We start from the raw sequence: 16,953 nt of genomic DNA on the forward strand, positions 1-16,953 counted from the left end.
AGGAATTTTGGGAGAAGACAGAAGCATAAGGCTTAAATACACACACACACACACACACACACACTCGCATAACAAAGATGCCAAACGGATCAAAGAAGGATAACACATTAAAATTCATAGGGTGTCTCAGTTACCTGCATGGGAATTGGGATGTGTAAAGGCGTCACGTTTCGCCGCAGCGCCGGTGCCGATTTTGGCCGGTACCTCTTCCTGTCCTGCTCCTCTGACCTCTGCCTACTCCCCTCCTCCTCAGCAGCTTTCCTGGAGCTGCTCTTGGTCTCCACTGGAGAAGCATCAGCGTAGTAGTGCTGCTTCCCTGCCTCTCCCCCGTCTTGTGGGCATAAGGACTGGGCCGGGGAGGCCGGGGGAGTGCCTGTAGTGATGGTGGAGTCTGACGCTGAGCTGTTCTGCTGACGGTGTTTGAACCTGAACGAGTCGCTCCTGGCCGGCGGGGTGGGAGGAGTCTGACCGGCCTCGGATTTGGAGCTCTGCGGGGAGTGCTTGGGCAGCTGGGACAGAGACAGGTAGTCCAGCTTGGGGGGTGCCTCGGGTCTTCTGAAAGTATCCACGTCAAAGATCGACTTCCTCTGTTTGGGCTTTTTGTAGATGGACAGCTGGGCGCACTCGGGAATGGAGGCTCCCACCATGACTTTGGGCCATGTGCCTCCGCTGGGCTTCTCTGGTGGGCCCTGCCCTCTGTCCAGGGAGGCCTGCTGGGGGCTGCAGTCGGAGACCACAGGGGTGAAGGTGAGGGGGCGATGGTGGAGGTCCTGTCTCCTGTAGCAGAACTCCTGACGAGACTCCGAGGGACTGTGTGGAGTGGAGGAGCCTCCTCGGTGGGAAAGGGAGCGGGAGTGCAGGGAGCTACTAGAAAAGGGCTTGTGGTGACACTGGGTGCTGCTGCTGTCTAAAGTGTCACCCGTGTCCTTACGTCCCTCATCCCCTCCGCTGCCTAAGTCAGAGCTGTAAATGTCCGTTTGGGTGGAGCAGTTGTGCTTGGAGTTTCTGCAGTTCCTGGCGTGGAGCTCACAGGAGTGGAGCCGGAAGTTGGAGTTCTTTTCTGAGTCTCTCAAACTTTCAAATAAACTCTGCCCAGAGCAGCTCTGTGGGAGGAACTGTGGGGGGAATGGTTGAATACTCATTACTTTTACAGGACTAGAAATTACACAGCATACAAGGGTGTTTTTGAAAACCAAAATTTCTCTGTGACTCACTGTGGGATGTGACACACTAATCAGTTTGTGAGAACTCGACCCTAAAAAAAGGCAATATCTAGACATCATATCTACTAGGTCAAGATAGTCCTGATGTTACAATGACTCACACAAATTAGGTTTTTCACCAACACAAATCCATCCTTTGTATTTGGACTTTAGAAAATCCCAGGTTGAGTGAGTGAGATATTGGCAATGAACACTAATCTAAAGACTACCCTCTACAGAAGTAGAAATTATTTCACATTTTGCAGTGCTCATAGAGGCTGCTGACAATAGAGTCACAGTTGCTCAACTGTTAGCAATGACTTTTTTCTCATTCTGTGCTAATTACTACTTTAAACTGACGTGCCTCACATTGGATTTAACAATCTGATCGATCTTGGATGGATAACACCATTAACAAGAGAAAACCTAATGGCTCAGCCTAATAGACTTTTATCTCTCACTTCCAGAAGCTCATTGTAATTATTCTCACCCAACTAGTTCTAAAGGGAGTATCACATCGTAATTTGTTTTCTTATCATCTGGCTGGGTCTATGCCATAGCTCCAGGGACTAGATGAGTGTTAGTTTTCGTCTGTGGTGGTAAATGAAGACTTCACCTTCATGAGGGAGATGCTGAGAGAATCACGGCAGTTCCTCAGCAGAGCCTCACATTCAGAGAGCGACTTGTTATCGAGTGCAATTCCATTTATCTGAAGAGCAAAAACAAATCAGATCATCACTCAAGATCAGGAAAAGTCCAGCAGTCAGAACTCAACTTCCAAGGACAATATGATATATAGACATCATTAAATTCACTTGCCAAGGCATGTGCATGGGAAACCCAAGGCTCATTGATTCGTTATGGATGGTCAATTAACATGGTGATCCAAAATAACATTTCATGACAGTCTGGAATATCACAGAGACTGGCTGTGTTCCTTGATTTGAACACAACATTATTGTGAACAGCAGAGGGCACTAAAGGTCAATGTTGATGCCCATCATAGCAGTCAAATGGGCCTAAATGGGCACCAATCCTTCTCATGTAAACAAAATAGTTTTAAGCAGCATACTCACAGCTAACAGTCTATCCCCAACAGTAAGAGAGTTGTCTCTAGCAGCTGGACTTCCTGGAGCCAAAGTGGCAACAAACACTCCACTTTCCAGGCCTATGCCACTGTCTTTGGAGGTGAAGACAGAGACAAGGTGAGAAATCACACTGCGTTTCATTATCAAAACTTTTCACCATCCACACAACTACCATCAATTAGAGTTGTATTCTTGCAATATATACATCAGTTTTGTGTACAGAAATGTTATTAGAATGAAATGTAATTGGACTGTTTTAATTGGAAAGGTTTCTCTTGATGGAGCCGACCTTTGTGTCCAACAAGGTTTAACTGGATGGGAGTGATGACCCGTCCGCCCAGTGACTTCCTCCTGCGAACCACCATATTGATCACTCCCTCTCCGCTGAGCACGGCTTTGATCACCTGCTTCCTATCCTTATTGGTCAGGTCCACGTCATTAATTTTCAACAACCAATCGTTCACCCTGTGCAGAGAGAAAGGAGTGACTAATCGGTGAATCAATTTCTCCCAAAGAAAAAAAAGAACATTGATATGAGTCGCTGCACTACTGATGTGGCAGAGCGGTGTGACATTTACCTTAATCTGCCTTCAGCAATACTTCCTTTATCCACTTTACTGACAAATATGCCACAATCTCCTGGTAAATATGGATCATTTACCCCTTCGGCAATATCAAACCCAAGTGCTTTCAAATCCATGTCCTCCTGAAATAAGACAAGATCAATACAATGTCATTCTGATTTGATTATATGGTTTCATTTAAACCTGTAATTTACTTCATATAATTTGAGAAAATGACAAGTTCAATAGTTGTTCATACTCTGTCCTTCTCAAATTCTACAACTTCCGTCTCCCATTCCATTGAGTCGGTGTCGATGGCCGAGTCGTGTGAATTGTGGGCCATCAGCTGACGAAACCTCGCCTCCTTCTCTAACTGGTCCTCCATCTTTTCTCTGTAGGAAATATGGAATTTGTAAACCTCCTCAATATGTGTAGTCACCTCCAGAAATAGTCTGACCTTTACTCAGTCAGTGACCTAATTCAACCACTGGGTGGCACAAAAGATCTGGTTTGAAATTACAACACCGCATCCTCAAAATTAACCCAGCACAGATTGGAAACATGAAAGAATAAGATTCCAGTTTCAGTCCTATAAATAGTGCGAGAGATGGCATAAGTCTGGCAAAAAAAGGAAGAAGTGCATGGAGGAATGACTCACTTTAGCTCTTTGAGTTCCCGCGCAGCATCGTTCTTCTGCTTCCTCGTGTCATCCAGATTCCTCAGAGCGTCTGCCAGATCACTCACAGCTCGGTCCCTCTCTCGCCTCAGGTTGTCACATAGCGTGCTGACAGATGCACACGCATTCATGAGGTGTCACAGAAAATGTAAACAAATCTATTTTCGCCCAAGTCCCTGTGCACTGACGAAGCATGCAGCATAAATATGACATATCTGCCAGTAAGCAACAAAAGGCGTCTTTCAGACCCATTCAAGCCAAGTGCAATTTTGTTTCTGTGTCCTTACCGTATGCTCTCCCTCTCTGCCACTATCTTGTCCCTCTCCTGAAAGGCCCAGTCCCGTCGGCACTTGGCTACCTCGGCCTCCTGCGAGGCCTCCTTCAGCTCCTGAGAGACGGCCTCGTACTGTTTCCTCAGCATCTCAATCTCCTTGTTGGCTCGTTCCATGTCCAGCGTGGCAGAGTCTTGTTTCTGGAGGAGGTGAAGGAAATGTTTTAAGCTGATGTACGTCTGCACAAGGATTGTAAGTACCTAGGCACTTTTACTTATGGTACTTTCATACATTTTTGAAGGACTTTTACTTGATTTTTACTTGATTTTACTTTTTCCCTGCAAAAGTTATTTTTACTCCACTGTATCAAAGCACCTGAAGTTGCCAGTTACCTTGAAGAAAAAAAAAAGATTTGCATACAAAATGTAATCAGTTCAAAAAAAGAAGCCAGCCATCTTTCAGAAGAACAACTTCAGCTTAATCCACTTTGGTTAATGCACTGAAGATGGAATGCTTCCATCATGCCTAACCATGCCTCAACACCTAAAATCAATTGCAGTAGCTATAAATTAAATAGCAACTTTTCCCCATGAACTGTGTGGTGGAGGTATTTTGGGGTGTGACAGTCGTGGATTGGATTAGGTAGTGTGGTGTGAAGTGGGTCAGATATAGTATTCTAGATTTAACTCTTGCTGAGAATTCTGCCAGTGTATCCATAGTTGTCTCTCTCTCTGTCTATCTTGCACTCACACACACACACACACACACACACACACACTTGGGATAGCTGACTGACAATAGGAAAAGGGACCATCTCTAAAATACATACTACAATGACATATGGTCTTCACAAGCTCAAAAAACTATTGCAGGGGGACTAGTCTGTGAGGCATAGTGAAAGCATGAATTATGTGCAGGGCTAAATTAATTCTATTGGATTTTCTACTTTACGTTGGCTGACTTGATTATCTATTTCTGATGCAGCACAGTTTTCTAGTGCGCTATGTGTCAAAGTCAGAAAAAGCCTTTTCTCCTAATTGCTGGTAATTTCCTAATGCAGGAATCTTGGGACTTCCATCAGGGTAAATTCGACAATCACTTAGACAGACGTCTATACCCCGATGTATTGTAGTGGTTAGATAGACACGCTTCTCAACAAAATACAATAATGGTGAAATCGATGTGTGGAAAACTGCCAGCTGTGGCAAAAACCCATCTATTACCATATATGAGATGGGATGAAGGGATTACGGTCAGAGAAATAAATCAATCCCTCCATTTGTAATGATAAATCTCCCGTCTGTCAGTCTACCTGTCTAGCCTGGTAGTACTCTCGCAGCAGCTGATCCCTCTGGATGATGGCCTCTGTCCTCTCCTTGCGGGCCACGTCCCTCTCCTCGCGGACCGTCTCGATGTCCTTGCAGGCCTGGCTCAGCTCCTTCTGGGCCTCGGCCTTGTCCTTCACCTCATGGCAGTACTTCTCCAGCAGCTCGTTCTTTTCACAGATGGCCCGGTCCCTGTCCACTAGCGCTGAGCCCAGCTCCTTTATCACACAAAGACATAACTAGTAAATAGTGGACCTGCGATTATAATAAACTATTCATTGTGGCTTGAAGAGCTACTGAGCATTATATCAAGAGAGCAATTAAAAGGTCGTGACAGATTGTTATGACAGAATGTTTTTCAGCATTTTCAGCGACCTCTTGATACATGTGCCCAATAGATGAATGACTAAATTATTCTTTTTTCCTATAACAGCATACCTTCAACTTTTTACTTACCATGGCCAATTGCTTGAAAAACATAAAATAAAATAATAAAAAACAGGCCGTCTATTCATATTTCCCACTTTTACTCCTGGAATTTTCTTTACTTGCTAGGCAACTCGCCCAATACTGTAGCCAATGATACACCAATGATAATCTGATGACTTTTACCCAGTCAAAAAACCACAACTGAGCTCAGCTACATTTGCATTTGTAATAGACATATATGCTGAAAATCATGTTTTCATCAATGTTTTCATCAAGGTTTAGCTGCTTAAGTTGTGGGGTTGACACACAATGTCAATCAGTCACTGTCACTGTGTGAACTAATAACAGGACTGATTATTCAGCCAGGCCCTAATGTAATATGCTATAATGAATACATAGCAAATCTAATTTAATTCTTAACTGCATGGCACTAACTAAGTGCTTCTTTCAGCCTGTTACCTGTCGGAGAGCCTCCAGCTCCTCGCTGGCCACCCGTCTCTCTGAGGAGGTGTTCTTCAGCTTTGCCTCTGCCACCTCCAGCCCCGTCTGAAGCTTGTCCACCTCTTTGATCACCTGGTCCCGCTCGCTCATGATCAGGCGGTACTCATTGAATACAGAGTCCCGCTCCTCCTTGTATTTCTCACAGTCCTTGGCTGCCTTCAGCTGCTGGGTCTTGAGCCGCGTGGCCTCTGACTGCAGCCGCTCCATCTCACGTTGCAGCTCCTTGTTCTGGGCCATGGCCTTGGAGAGTTCCTGCTGCGTGGTGTCAAACCTGGAGCCGGGAAAAAGATGGTGGGGTGGGAGGTGTTGAGTTTTACCACCCATTATAATTTTTACCCTCTGTGAATGAATACTTGTGCAAACAAAACACAACACTAAAAACATAACGGGTTGCTAAGAACTGAGACAGACAACAACACCAAGTGACCCTGCTTGCACTCTCAGAATCACAAAGGGAATGTTAAAATGAGGCAGCATCTGCCCATCCGCAAAGCTTCAACTGTCTTGGATTAAGATTACTTTGAGCACTTCATAGTGTGCAGATTTGACTGACACTGATCTCATGTATTAAGTATGTAGCAAAGTTTGCTGCTACTGCTGGTAGTCATTAGGCTTTGTTTACTGCTGCTGGTTCTGTGTGTGTCTTCCATCTCCTCCTAGGGGAAGGCCAGTGCTGCTGGTTTTGTGACTCTGTGTGTGTGTGTGCATGGGTTTGATCGCTCCAGCCTTACCTCCTCATGGAGGAGGAGTACTGCTGCTGGAAGTGGATGGCAGCATCCCTCTGCTTCAGCAGCATGTCCACCTGTTTCTGCAGCCTGTGGTTCTCCTCCTCGGCCTGCTCCAGACGACTCAGGTCTGTGTTGTGACTGGCCGTGTTTTCATTGTAGCGCTTCCTCAGTGCCTCGTAGTCCCTCTTCATGGCCTCCAGCTTGTCCACGGCCGTGTCGTACAGCTTGTTGAGAACATCAGATGACCCCTCTCTCATCACCTGGAAATGACATCATTCAGGTCACTTGCTGAATAGGGGGGGGGGGGGGGGGGACAAGGACTACTCAAGCCATTCATCTGCGGTGCACTTGAATAGGTTGAATAGGGATGCTGTAGAAACAACATGACCCAATTTCCTTACACAATGCATCTCATTGACAAAGTACTTCACTGTTATTATATAAAGATATCAAAAGGTTTGGCCATTAAGGGTAACCTTAATCAACTTCTCTTACATCTAAAATTCAGGTGGGCCTAATGTAAATAATCAAGTCCTTAATGTACATAAACAATAAACGATGCCCTAGCACAGAAAAATAACAACATTTCGTTAGACATAGCATATAGTCTTAAGCCCTCCATTGTTTCAAAGCAAGATTTAAAGCCAGATTCTGCCTGTGTATAGCAGTTGCCATTCCTCTTCTATGAGAGCTGTTTTTGAAGCAATTTTGAAAACACACATTTTTCACTGTGTAATAGCACTTTCGTGTAATGGATGAACAACTATAAAAACTGTGGTGCCTCACTGGTGCTATATTTATAGAATTTAAACTGCAACTCTGTTTCTTAGCGCTGGAGATCAAAGGAGGAAACCTTCCCAGTTAATTCCCACACTGGAACAGTATGTCAAATAACTCGCATGACATAAGGCATTTAACCATGGGTCAGGGTCCTAGTGCTAAATTAAGTAACTCTAGCCTAAAAACCACGCAGATAAACTGTTCAAAATCTCTGCTCTAATGGCTTTTCCTTTTTCCAGGAAATGACTACAGAATATGATACAAATTATGGACAGAGTGCCAAACAGCTAGAGCAGACACTGGGACGACTTTTACATGAGGTCTGGAGTATGTCACCGGCATCTAACAACTTCACAGTAATGGCCTAGTTTGGATTGACATCATTGGGCTAATTTGATTCCTAATTTGAATGACGCTGTATAGTAGTTTAACTAATCATGACATAAGCTCATAAACACCACAGTATGGAGACAATGAGGCATGTATCCTTGCCCTTCTTATCAAAATGCCATATAAGACATTCCCCATGGTCATGTAAGGTATTGCAGACATTTAACGATCTGACCTTCCTGACTGTAATGAGGCCCAGAATATGTCACACAGAGTAGCAATGGCAGATACAGGTTAGGTCATTTATCTAATTTGAAAGAATTTCTGATCCATGGAGACATTGGAGAAACAAGCCTGTCTGACCCCATTTCTATGAATGATGCCGTCCTCTTGGAACAAATGGTCACAGAGGGGCAAATAAGATGACTTCTGTCTCAAATGTCAAGAACCAAATGGGTGATTGCATCTCAAGGGCAGTCAGAGATGCACGCAGGTGTGTGCACATAATGCACACACACACACTTCAAGTATGCATCTGTGCTTTTTTTGTGAATAGGAGCGTTTGTGCACGTCTGCTTATTCGCATTTGTGTGTGTCAGACTGAATGTGGATGGAGTGCCAGCGACGTAGCTACCTGCTGGTGCAACATCCTCATGTCAGCCACCTCTCTCTGGTCGTCGTCATGCAGCCTCCTTAGCTCCTCGCAGGCCTGCTTGACGTGGTTGTGCTCCCTGACCAGCTGGATGTTGTCCTGTCTCACTGCCTCCAGCTCCTCTTTCAGCTGGGCCTGCTCGCTCACCAGACGACTGTGGAGCGTACTGAGGAGATAACATAGCATGCACAATTATACGATGGGCACTTCCAGTCACGCAATCTGACCGGTTAAATAGCTAGTTCAGCCATGCTTAAAATCAGCATTAAAGCACTCCTATTTGTGCAAAAAAAATGAACTATGCCTCACTGTCACCATAAATAACACTCCACCATTCGTACAAATTAACAGACATGATTAAACACTTCCGCAACATCTGTGTATAATGGTTATTTTTAGCTATGCTGAGACAATTTTCTTGATATACTCTTCATGATGAGTTAGAGTTAGTAATAATATGTTGTCCTGTATCCTTGTAGTCCAAATTGCACGTTACTAGTTTGAATAAACAAATACATGATAGTTTGTGTTCCTCATTTAAAAAGACAGGCTCTAACCGCTGGCAAGTCAAATAAGCTGGTTAATATGCCGCATGTTGTTTAGGGAGTTCATTCTGGGTTGCTAGGGAGCAGTTCCTGATAGGTGACTAAGGAACTAGTCTATGAACCCTCTAGTTTCCCCCGATATGATTAGATACTGTTGCATGAAAGAATTACATGGTAATCTTTTTTTGTATCATCGCAACATTACACTCAAGGCTACTTTTCATGTCTTATTGCTACTTCAGTGCTGTTAATCACTGTTGTGCCAGTGATAACAGTAAATATACCCTGTTGTGTAATACTGCTTAACTGATAACTATACAAGTACGAATTACTAAAATGAACAATGGAATCCTCCATTATTACTGTATCACTGTAGGGTGTGTGTCTGCGTGCTAATGCTAGCCTATAAGTTAACTGGCTTATTGATGCAAGTATGATTCATCCATCAGTGATGTACATGATTTAAATGACTTCCAATTCACAGGGAATGGTGTTTTAATGTGAATGGGCAAGTAGCAAGGCGGACAGGGTAGTAGTAAATAAAGACTTTTTCTGATGCGCAAACAGGGCCCAGAGGGAGAGGCTTAAACACGGCAATAATCCCTCATCTGTCTGTTTGCATTGCAGCCAGCTGTTGGTTCCCTACACTTTGGAGACAGTATGGCATCATTAAATCACACAAATGGACCAGCCTCCCCTTCACGTCAAGTCGGCACAGCTTATTTCATGGGACAACAAATGGTCCGTTAGTAGCATTATCCTCATGGCACAGATGCCACGCCATGCCCACTGTGTCCAGATGATGATTATGGAGCACGCTTCGGCATGAACTCTCCTGGGATTGAGCAGGACATTACTTTTAGTGGAGTAATTTGGTCTCTGGTCTTAACTTTTGGTTTGAAAAAACAACTCTAGGCTGTATATACTATCGAAAAGACAGTAAAAACTGTTTTTTAGACAATCACAATGATGAAATTTAAAAGTTGAATTTTTTTTTTCATGGCTTAGCTTGGCAGCTTTTGGGCTGTTAAAAAGGCTTCACCCCTATTACTCCCACAAAAACAAAATCTGTTCAATGCAATCTGCTGTGACTGTGTCATAGGAGGGACCAAATACAGGTTAAAACCCTGCAGGCGGAGTGCGAGAGCACGCAACACAAATGCGCCGTCTGTTAAAAAATGTATGAAGGCACTGTAGATGGCTTTCTACTCACTGGTAGAAATCCGCTTTCTTCACAGCCTCCTCGCACCTCTTCAGGGTGGTGCTGTGCTGGTTCTGCAGGGACTGCAGGTCTGCCATTGCCTTCATGCATTGCAGCTTCAGACGCTCGTAGTCATGACCTGCTTTGGAGTTTGGTCTGTCTCACACGGGGGAAATAAGGAGACAAAACAGTATGACGCATCAAAATCAAGCCACATGGGAGGATAGCAGAAGCATAAGTGAGATAAAAGCATACAGACTTTGTGCTTATGGGAACAGTGGGGAAGAGAAGCATCATTAAAATTGTATGCTTACCCCTTGTTTTACAGAGTTGAGCATATTTAAAAACAATTTTGCGTCACGTCAAGTGGAGTAAGTACTTACTCCAGTTGTTTTTAGATGCTTTTAAAAGTTGAACAAAGTGAGATCCTTCTAGTCACCAAGTGTAGGTATACACTGGATCACAGTGTCTCGCCATAAATGTTTGTTTTGGAAAGTGGGCTGAGTGCATGAGCTCAGTACAGTACCTGCAGTCATCGAAGGTGGTTCCAGGTGAAGAGAGGGCCAGCCGTTTGCGTAATTCGTCCCTCTCGCGGGTCACATGCCTAAGCTGGAACAGGACCGTCTCCATCTTCTCACTCATCTGGCGGCTTTCCATGTGGGCAGGCGGAGGTGATGAGGCTTGACCAGGAGTACCTGTGTGAGTCAGCATGTCACTGGCGGCAAGTGCTATTTACAAGGCTCAGATGATGGAGGAAGTAGCGTTAACTGAAGCTATAAAAAAACAGTACCAACATAAAGACCAACCTTCAACCTTCATAAGGAAATATTTGTCAAAAATATCAGAAAAAAAATGTGCAAATTAAAAGTAAACAAGGAAGCACCTTCTTCTATTATCTCACCGCATATTCTTTAATCAGTGGTTTATTTTTTTGCAATCAGTGTAATAATAAGAGATGTTGTACTTATTAACTTCAAGTTAATGCTTGTGAGTGCTTATGCCAACCACTAGTTTTGCTTGTGTTTCGACCACAATAATTCCCCCACTGATGACAAATCAAGAAATCAAGTTTCTGTTCCCCTTACAGTGGCATGGACCAGTCAAATCCTCTCTCCCTGAGAGAATGGCTAAATAAAACAGGTCTCTGTGTGTATGTGTGTGTGTGTGTGCAGTGGGGGGGGGGTGCATTTCTAAATCCTTTTCACATCTGTGTAATCACTTGCATGTGCTCAGAGTCTAAACGGGGAGCAACCAATGAGTATTATATCCATGTATATCATGGTGGTTGGTTCCTTGGCACACAGTTATCCTTTTTCCAGAAAGATAATGCATTTCTATGACAGCATTATTGCAACTGACACCTGAATACTACCATGAGCGCCAGACTCACCTAAGCTGCTGAGAGAGCTGCTGCTTTCCGAGTCCGACGGCATAGTGGACAAGACGCTGTAAGTGGACCCTGTGAGGGGGACAAAACATTAAAGTCAGCTCCAAGTGCATGCTACCATGTCTCCTGCATCATAGTCAGATGATTATCTCCAGCATTGTATAGTACATCAAGGCTCTGCGGCTTGGGTTACGTTCGGGGGCTTTATTCAAAAAAGACCGGTTGGAGGGATAATAAGGTGGGACTTTCCCCAACTTCGGATGACAGCCCTGTGGGCCTGACAGCAGAGTGTGGCTAATTATCAGTAGGCCGGGGAGCTTGAATATAGACTAGCCAGGGCCCCAAAGAGGCTCAGCACTGCAGCCTCAGAGCTTCTCCTTTCATCTCCGCTGACAACACCACACAGTCCCCCTCTGAAAGCCCCTTCCTTTGTAGCCTAATTCATAATTAACTGTACAGTAAAGAGCCTAAGAGTATGATAGAAAAACGTCATGCAAAAATACAATGTTGTGAGCACAATACACACTTACAAACCATGGTAAAACTCAATCTGGAAAAGAATCTTATTCCTGTTACTCCCAATTGTTTACTCCTTCCATCAAATGTGAACTTTCTAGAAAAAGACATTAAGTGCCTTCACACATCTGAACCTGTGACAGAAGTGCCTCAGAGCAAGCTGTGAGAATTTTAATGACGCTTGAGATTTTGAACGCACTCCCATGTCATCTTAAAGCCACAGACATCCACAACTCTTGACCAAAAAACCAGTGGTGTGCACATTCATTGAGATCTGACTTGGCTCTGGGATGAACAGCTTATAGTTCAGTTAAATCAGCAACTTCCAACCCCTGATATAAGGTCTAACACTCAACTTGGAGCAGGAGCATGACAAACGATTCTATTTACCCACGTCCCAGTGCTCTAAATCAATCCCTGGCTGGCTGTGTTCCCACTAGCTAAAGGAGACTATGGGTTTGATTAAAACTGGAGGGAACCCAGCTAACATGGCTCACCCCTCTTTTTTCCCAGCAAAGGACTGAAAGAAGAAAAAAAAAAAAAGAAAGAGTGATGTGCCTCAGGAACCGTGGCATCCCATGGATCAAGCTCTCTTTGTTCTCTCTCTAGCTTAAGTTTCCCATGAGTCTGTTTGAGCAGTGAGTGTCACAATGGACAAGGTTCACTGTGGAATTGCTCACTCACTTTTCTGCTTCTTGGAAGTCATGTGACCTGGACCTCACTGCGGTCCGACCCTCACCGCTCAAGTATCTCATTTGGGTTGATCACTTTGCTACAGTCAGAGCCACTCTGTGCTCTTCTGAAACTGACTAGACCTAAAATGTTCAGGGAGAGCAGAATGGAAATCTGGAAGAGAAATGCATCAAGCAGGAACAAACACAAGTTTCAATTCTTAAAAGTGAAAGTCTACACTCAAACATTTCAGATTTGTTTATTTCCTCTGTTATTGGAGAGTTTAGTCTACATTGGAACATTGTATCTCTCAAAGCTGAAAACAGCAGAGCCAAGACTAACCTGTGATGTCATCTAAAGACGCGTCTGGAGCTGCTCCACTGATAATGAATGAGAAACACTTTGTGGACCCTGTGCCACTACCCACAGTGATTTTCCACGGATATGGGTACATGTTCTTACTCAGATCTGAAAGCACTACTATAAGTTACATTTCATTTGGGGTGTAAAAGCTCAAACACTCTTTCTACTGTATGAGTTCATTAGGTCAGTCTTTTCTCTAATTTATTGATGGAGCAGCTCCATAAGGTGGTCCTTGATGAACCACAGATTGGAGTCTTGGCTATTTGCCTTCTACTTTCGGGGAAAAAGGTAGATCATGTTCAAAAATATTGATTGGGCTGTCCAAGATCATTCGAATAACATCTGTGAATTCTTATTAGGGGGCATTTTCCTTTTACGTGAAACTCTTAAAACGCAGGTTTTTTTCCTCATAACGAGAAATACCCTTTGAAATCTACCAGTATATAAGGCCTAATGAGGCCCAATTACACTAAGTACTGAGTATGAATGCAAGATAAAAGCACTTGAGTTTTGTTTTTGCAGTAAAATGCTTGCTGCCTTTAGCTATTGTTTGTGGTCACAGCTAAGGCTAATGGAGACAGTGGTGGATTCTCTAAACATCTCTCTCCCACTTAATCAAGAAATGGAACAAAAGCAAAGTATTTTACCATCCTACTATCGAACACACAGGCACGATTTGAAGTGAGGCAGACCACAGACATGAGGATGTGCTCTAAGTAAGCCATCACACACGCCCTTCTGCCGTCATTTTATTGATCCTCAAGAGACAGTGAGAATGGTCTGAAAACAAAAGGTGTTTGCTGTCAAGCCTCGGAGCTATGGTTATATAAAAGTATAGAATATCTCTATTTATTAACAATAAAACAAAGAGCCCCCGGGGTTTTACAACCCGCCTCCAAGTCAAGTCAATATGTGCACGCATCATATTCACGTCATGATGAAATTCTTGCAGTTCTACCAGTGGCTCGATGACAGTGTCAGTAGGCTACACTTACATCTCCCTTCCTCAAAATATGACAAAGTTATTATGTTTTAACCTTTGTTGACGTTCAGGTTCAGAGTACCTGCTGTGGTTCGGAAACAAATACAAAGGCTCTCACTCGCTGTTCTTCTTCTCACCTTGTTTCAATTTCATAGATTATCTAGCTCACACCCTCTGGGATATGAGTTAACTTGAGAGTAAATAGACAGAGCAGGCTGCTGACAGTGCATATTATTGAAAACTTAGGCTATAACAAGCTCCTGTTGTTCCTGGGACAGGCCCTGCTTTCGGCTGTGCAGTGGACGAACCTGTCTGCCCAGTAGTTAACAGCAGCTCAGCCCATTTGTGGCCTGTGTGACTACTAACAGGGAGCTGTAGACTACACCACACTACTTGCACCAGCCTCAAACATGTTCATGTACAAACCTCGTCAGTAACAGAAACTCAAATACCCTATCAGTAGCCAGTTTCATAGCCAGTGCATGATTGTGAAATGCAGCACAAAAATGAAAAAGTTTAAGGAAAGATTGACTCACATTGGAGCTTAAGTTTTCTTATAAATAATGAGGATGGAATAAATGCATAATTAACACTTCACCAAGAGTGGCTTGGAATCCTGTCAGCTTACTGAGTATGACATGATAGCTTGGCAGCGAAGAAAGCACCAAGCAATGCAAATATTTCTTTTGAAATGCAAAGGGGCAGAAGAGGTGCTGAGCAAGGACCGTGTGGCAGTGTGCATACATTATTGCTATTATCATTACTTATACTTCTATATTTCAATAAGGAATTTAGTCCCCTAAGTGAGATTGAGGAGTACTGGCATACAAATTACGGCCAGTTACAGTACAGTATCAGAGCAGTTTGGCTTACATTGACTTTGAAGATGAATTGATTAGCATTTTAAACAGAACAAGAGTATTTCTGTAGCTTTAGGATTTTAGCTGTGGGAGAAAAAACAAAAAAATTGAGGCACTCAAATCACTGGATGGGAAGAGGTACTTTCATGAGCACACAAGAGAAAATTACCCCCAAATTATACTGAATGCGATGTGGGGAGGAGTAAATACATCCTAAAATAGAATTAGGCTAGAGGCTGTGATGCCATCTTATCATTGTATCATCTACAATAGGTTGTTATTTTCATACGAAGAAACAAAACATACTGTAATGGTATCCAAAAGATTAGATGATCTAGAGATTAATTTGGAGATGGAATTTGTATTAAATTTCCTTTCATAAATACTAAGTTAAAATGTAGGCCTATGTAATATGGCTATATCTCCTGTTCTCCCCAATAAACAAAGTCTTAATGGTGTAACTCCAAACTCACCAGACAACTCCCATGTGTCACTATAGAATAAAAAGGAGAGGCGTAGCTTATTGCTTTCTGCAGATCTGCTCTAAAACATTTTGGTAAATGTGTAAAAGGTCATTGAATATAGGAATAGTGAGTTGACTTTTCAACACTATATGCACAAATGCATTCATTTTGTGGCGACACTGAAGTGAAACCCAGGTCTTTCAATCCCCACTGTACCAAACACAAAAGAACCCAAATGAATTCTACACTCATTCATTTGATTTTTACAAGGGGTTATTGATTTCACCCCACCCCCTTTCAATAAAAGCATAGTCAACCCTGCCGTCACTACATGGATTGTTTGAGCCTTTTTAAAGTCCATTAAATACTTTCACAAACAGCTAGCAGGCTATGCTTTTAGTGACATGGGAAGGAGACAAGCACAGTAGTGTGAGTGTAAATGAGCATAAAGTCACATGATTGTGCAGCTCTCTCTCTCTCTCTCTCACCATTCTTGCCCAAAGGAAAAGTCCTGTCCTTCATCAAGTTGTCATATTGTCAATATCCTGAATGTTAGATCATGCTCTGAGCTGGATCGAAACCAGGTTGGGTCAAGCTCAAAATGAAGCACACTGGACCACTAGATCCCTAACAAGAAGTCACCGTAATATTCCTATAGGGACTTGCAGTGTGTCTGTGGTACTCAATAGTGAGTTTAGAGTGACCTTATTTTTATGGTATTTCATCTCCTATGGTATCACTATATTATTCCTGCAGGGGCTTGTAGATTTGCTGTGATGGCTCTTTAGCATCCTTATAAAATAACAATGTTGTTTACACATTTTACACATGGTGTTTTTTTCTGGCAGATGCTTCTATCCAGCATGGCATGCATCAAATCATAATTCTAACAAGATAATTAACAAGTAATCAACATTTCTATTCTCACCAGTTGTGTGGTCCACTGGTCCGATGCCATTCAGAAGGACAGAGCTCAGGTGAGGGTGAGTCTTCTCCAGGGCCGTGCAAAGCTCTGCGAAATGGTCTCTCTCCTTACTAATCAGCATCTTCAGGAGAAGGTCCACTTTTTCCGAGTTGGAGGAGCAGTTGTGGCTCAGTTCGTAGCGTTCAGACTGGCTGAGAGTACCAGAATGAGCTAAAACATCCACAACTCGGTCTGCATCTGTTATCGACTCCAGTAAGTTCTGGTAACATTTCTCCAACAACTCTTTATGCTTGGACTCCATCTCTTCTGCCCGCTTCGCCCTCCTCGATACAAGGCGACCAGCGTTGAAACAAATTCAGCTTCAACTTCTTTGTCTGGTAGTCAACTTCACTTCGGCGTGTTGTCGGGAGTCCCCGAAATTGTGTTGCACAGCCAAGTTGGGACGGCTCTCAACCCGAATTGAAGGAGACACAAGTAGCCATATTTGTTGCC

At 43.4% G+C, this 16,953-nt stretch overlaps 1 protein-coding gene across 1 annotated transcript in view; it reads right to left on the reverse strand.

Annotated features, from left to right (window-relative positions):
• Positions 1-16,953, reverse strand: part of LOC139647516 (disks large homolog 5-like) — a 29,763-nt gene extending 12,810 nt beyond the window's left edge. The window contains exons 1-16 of the mRNA XM_071523426.1: positions 16,465-16,953; positions 11,683-11,751; positions 10,819-10,987; positions 10,305-10,448; positions 8,529-8,712; positions 6,788-7,044; positions 6,015-6,327; positions 5,114-5,344; positions 3,817-4,001; positions 3,512-3,637; positions 3,113-3,245; positions 2,869-2,993; positions 2,580-2,755; positions 2,279-2,382; positions 1,819-1,911; positions 135-1,115 (exon numbers count right to left, since the gene is read on the reverse strand). Of these exons, the coding sequence (XP_071379527.1) occupies positions 135-1,115; positions 1,819-1,911; positions 2,279-2,382; positions 2,580-2,755; positions 2,869-2,993; positions 3,113-3,245; positions 3,512-3,637; positions 3,817-4,001; positions 5,114-5,344; positions 6,015-6,327; positions 6,788-7,044; positions 8,529-8,712; positions 10,305-10,448; positions 10,819-10,987; positions 11,683-11,751; positions 16,465-16,762 (3,588 nt within the window). The 5' untranslated portion in view covers positions 16,763-16,953. The remainder of the gene's footprint in view (positions 1-134; positions 1,116-1,818; positions 1,912-2,278; positions 2,383-2,579; positions 2,756-2,868; positions 2,994-3,112; positions 3,246-3,511; positions 3,638-3,816; positions 4,002-5,113; positions 5,345-6,014; positions 6,328-6,787; positions 7,045-8,528; positions 8,713-10,304; positions 10,449-10,818; positions 10,988-11,682; positions 11,752-16,464) is intronic.

The sequence above is a fragment of the Centroberyx affinis genome, unplaced genomic scaffold, assembly GCF_046629955.1.
Source record: "Centroberyx affinis isolate AG114_WGS23_722 - 3 ecotype Tasmania unplaced genomic scaffold, CSIRO-AGI_Caff_v1 ptg001088l_1, whole genome shotgun sequence".
In the NCBI taxonomy this organism is placed as follows: domain Eukaryota; kingdom Metazoa; phylum Chordata; class Actinopteri; order Beryciformes; family Berycidae; genus Centroberyx; species Centroberyx affinis.